The sequence below is a fragment of the Stegastes partitus genome, unplaced genomic scaffold (genome assembly GCF_000690725.1).
Source record: "Stegastes partitus isolate 25-593 unplaced genomic scaffold, Stegastes_partitus-1.0.2 Scaffold954, whole genome shotgun sequence".
Taxonomy (NCBI): Eukaryota; Metazoa; Chordata; class Actinopteri; family Pomacentridae; genus Stegastes; species Stegastes partitus.
In genome coordinates, this window is record NW_007578685.1 from 91,866 (window position 1) to 95,858 (window position 3,993).

General features: G+C 47.0%; 1 protein-coding gene across 1 annotated transcript in view; it reads right to left on the reverse strand.

Moving 5' to 3' along the window:
- Positions 1-1,292: 1,292 nt before the first annotated feature.
- LOC103366573 (BCL-6 corepressor-like) overlaps positions 1,293-3,993 on the reverse strand; it is a 25,150-nt gene continuing 22,449 nt past the window's right edge. Inside the window, exon 10 of the mRNA XM_008294343.1 lies at positions 1,293-2,739. Within this exon, the coding sequence (XP_008292565.1) occupies positions 1,581-2,739 (1,159 nt within the window). The 3' untranslated portion in view covers positions 1,293-1,580. The remainder of the gene's footprint in view (positions 2,740-3,993) is intronic.

Sequence of the window (3,993 nt, forward strand, 5' to 3'; positions counted from 1 at the left end):
GACACCACCTATAAGGCTGGTTGTGACTCAGCAACAGAGAAGAACCAACAGAATGACAAGTATGTCACCTGGTCTCTGCCGCCGAGGGGAAGCTTCCAGCATGAATGAACTCTTTCACATCCGAGGAAATACTTTGTCCAGGTTTTTTGAGAGCAGGGAGCCTCCTGTTCATGGTCCTATCTTTGTGAAGACGCTTCCCGGCCAATCACAACCAGATGGATAACACGAATAAATCTCCTAAAGAAACACAGCCAATGTGACGACGGTCCAGAACTGAGTCTGGTACCAGACCAACACAACAGTCAGAAAACAAATCCAGACCCAGTCCAAAACCAGTCTATAACCAGTCCAAAACTAGTCCAGAACCAATCCAAACCAGTCCAAAACCGAGTCTTATACCTTAACAAAGGGAAGTGTCAGAAAACCAGTTCAGAGCTAGTTCTAAACCAGTCTAAAACCAGTCCAAGATTGAGTCTGTAACCAAAACAAAAGGAACAGTCAAAAAACTATTCCAGAGCCAGTTCAAAACAAAGTCCAAAACTGGATCTGAAACCAAACCAACTGAACAGTCAGTAAACAAGTACAGAACCAGTCCAAACCCAGTCCAAACCATGGTCAACACAAAGACCAAAACAACTCAAAAATGAATCTGCAACCAAAGTAATGTAACAGTCACAAAATGAGTCCAGAACCAGTCAAAACCAGTCAAAACCAAAGCAATGTCACACTCAGGTAACGAGTCCAAACCCGGTCTAAATTCAAAGTTTAACTGCAGCTTATTAGATCTGACATCAAATTCTAAAGAACTGATCAGACAGAATACACTAAAAACCAGCACAGAACCGAGTGTGAAACAGCCTAAAACGATGCGCAAAACCAACAAAATCTCAACATTCCTGATACGCCGAAGACCAGCAAACAACCAGCTCAAGAAGATCCAAAAGAACAGTCTGGAACCAGTCTGAAACAAGAATAAAACCAGTCTGGAACCAGTGAGGAACCAGCCTGAAACCAGAATATAACCAGTGTGGAGCCATTTGACAGGACAGCAGAGAGAGAGACAGGAAAGAGGGGAGAAGAATGGGCTGGATTCAAACCCATGACTACAGGCCCTGTTCATGGGTTGCCAGCTCAACCAGGTGAGCTGTAGCGGCGCCCAAGATAGCTGTGATTAAGTGGCTACTTTGCTAACCAGTTAGCTGTAACTCTTTAATATGGTAGCTGCTAGCCAGGCTAACGAGCTGAAATGCTAATATGCTAATGTGTGCAATGCAGACAGAGATTCAGTCATGTTCTCCTCGTTCTTCTTCTTTATTGGACGGTGACCAAAGCCAACAGGATGCTGAATACAAAATTACACACAAAGGTAACAAACAACCTCCGAGAACAGAAGCTACGACGTCAACAGGAATGAATTTACATGTTTTTACAGAGAAGGGTTCATCATAAATAAAAAAGAATATTTACAGTGTACGTATAACACACAATGCAGTTCGGTTCTGTCTGGTTCTCTTTACAGCATTTACGACTGTTTGGACGCCAGCAGTCCACAGCATTCATCACGTGTTGTTTCTGGCGTCTCATGACCTGCTTTTGACTCTGGCCGACTTCACTTTTCCCACCTCCTTCTTCACGTCTGTCCGGACGCCGCCGACCTTCCAGCCCAAGTCCCTGATGTGGACTCTGACGTCGGCCATGTTCCTCTGCCAGGCAGCGTCCACCTTTAGGCTCTTACATCCTTGTTCTCGGGTATCGCAGGAACTAGCTTGTCTTTTGGGCGCTGTGCTGTTGCTCGTCTTTATTCCCTGATGTTCCCACGTGTTAACGTCCGTCTTCGCCGCGCTGGAGGTCACAGCGATCTTACGTCGCAGTAAGACGCTACAATCAACCGATGCGTGTGTAGACGCTAAAGGCCGGCCATTCTTAGTGCCTTGATTTTGTTGTTTGAACATGTTAGCATCGGCTGCACTGTTTGGATTTTCTGAGTTCATATTCCGAAGCCGTGGTGGTTCTGATGCGGCAGCGTCCACTTTGGTGTTAGAATTGCCACTTGGTAGCCGCTGTTGTTCCCACACGCCTGCAGCAGCGTCGGTTTTCTTCTGATTCTGCCACACGGTTGAGTCCATTTTTGAGTCGAGATCAGCAGAATCAGTGATCCCAGGATTCTTGCGCGGTCCTTGCGGTTCCCACATGCTCACATTCATGGTCACGTTGGGTTTTGCCAGTGAGGGAACGGCGCCGTTTTTACCTGCTAGTGTTTTTCCCCACATGCTGGCGTCTGAGCTAGTTTCCAGCTGAGCTGCGAGAGATGAAAATCCCTGATGTCTGAGTCCAGACTCTGCAGTCCGGTTCAGCACCGCAGGGTCCACTTTAGCTTGGGCTGCCTGTGGCGCTGCTGACGGTGCTGGGCTACGCTGCAGCGGCGGTGGCGGCGGCGTTGGAGGTGGCGAAGCTTCCAGTGAGTCCCAGCGACTGTCCACGAACTCCAGGGACGAGCCGAGCATCCCGGCCAGCTCCGGCGTCGCCTCCACCAGCTCCAGCGGGTCGCGGACTTCGGGCCTGAAGCAGGTCAGCTGCTGCTCGTCGGGACCCGTCAGCAGCTGCGACAGCGACGCCTGCCGGTAGAACTCGTCCTCCGGAACCGACTGAATGTTGAGCTGCGGGAAGAGGCGGCGGAAAGACCGAGACGTCATCCGAAGGCGACCGAGGACGTCGGCGAGCAGCAGCCAGTTTCTGGGGCTGAAGGAAACAGGAAACAGGAAACAGGAAGTCATTTAAAGTCACTGTTGTTTTTATTACATTTTATAACACGTTTTTATTGGACTGGTAAATATTTATTTGTCATTGTTTTATAAAATGTTTTCCCAGTTAACATTTATTTCTCCTCATTAATGTGACTTGTTTTACTTTAAAATTTCACGTCTATTTATTTATATTTCATAGTTTTATCTCACGGTGCTTCTTATTTCTCAGCGTCTTTCTTCAATGTCTTTTATGTCACTACTTAAATTCATGCGCAACACATTTTAATATTCAGTGTAATCTGATCTTACTTTTCTATTATATCTGTTTATTTTGATTCAACAACGCTGTTTTCATTTCATGCCGTATCTCTTATTTAATCGGATATTTTTCTAATTGCTGTTCATGGTTTCTGTTCAAGTCACTGTTAAATGAGCGAATGACTGAATGAATGAATGAATGAGTTCAAAAAGAAGCAGGAAGAAATATAAACTTATGAACTCCCCTGATCACCCTGTGATTCACAATATTACATGTTCCTACATATAATAAATGGATTTAATATAAAATATGCACCAATAATCAATTAAGTGCACCGATACACATAACTGTACCACACACACACTCAGTTTCAGTAAGTGTTCAGATAAATCACATGTGGTTGCTTCATGTCTACCGTTCAGACGAACGCATGAGATCATTAAATTCACAGCAGCATTTTTATTTATTCTGTCGAAGGACTGCAGTCTGTGATTGATGAGACGCCGGTTGAGGCTAAATTCTACATTTTCCGTAAACAGAAGAAGGATTAGAGAAGCGGCGTTGTGCTGCTGCAGCTGCCGTTGATTCTGGCGCTGGACGGATTAACGCTCAGCCTGGACGTGTTGCTTTAAGCAGCTGCTGCCTGAATGCTAAGCAGCCGGATGAATGCGTCGCTGCCTGGTGGCCTCCGTCGCCGGCAGCCATTAATACACATCAGACAGCCGAGCGGCGGGAAGGAGGGAGGCGGAGAGAAGCGACGGGGGAGGAAGACGGAGTGGAAGCCAATTAGCCGCGTCGCCACGGCGATGCAATCCTCGCTAACGACCTCTCCGTCTGTCCTCGCCGAGGATTCGTTTTCATCCTCCTCCTCCTCCAGAGCTGCTTCCCGACGCCTTAATTGGTGTCTGAGTGTTAGAACGACACGGAACGCAAAAGAACAGTCTGCTGGTCTTTGTTCTGCCTCTTCCTGTGGTCCGCTCAATTCAGAAC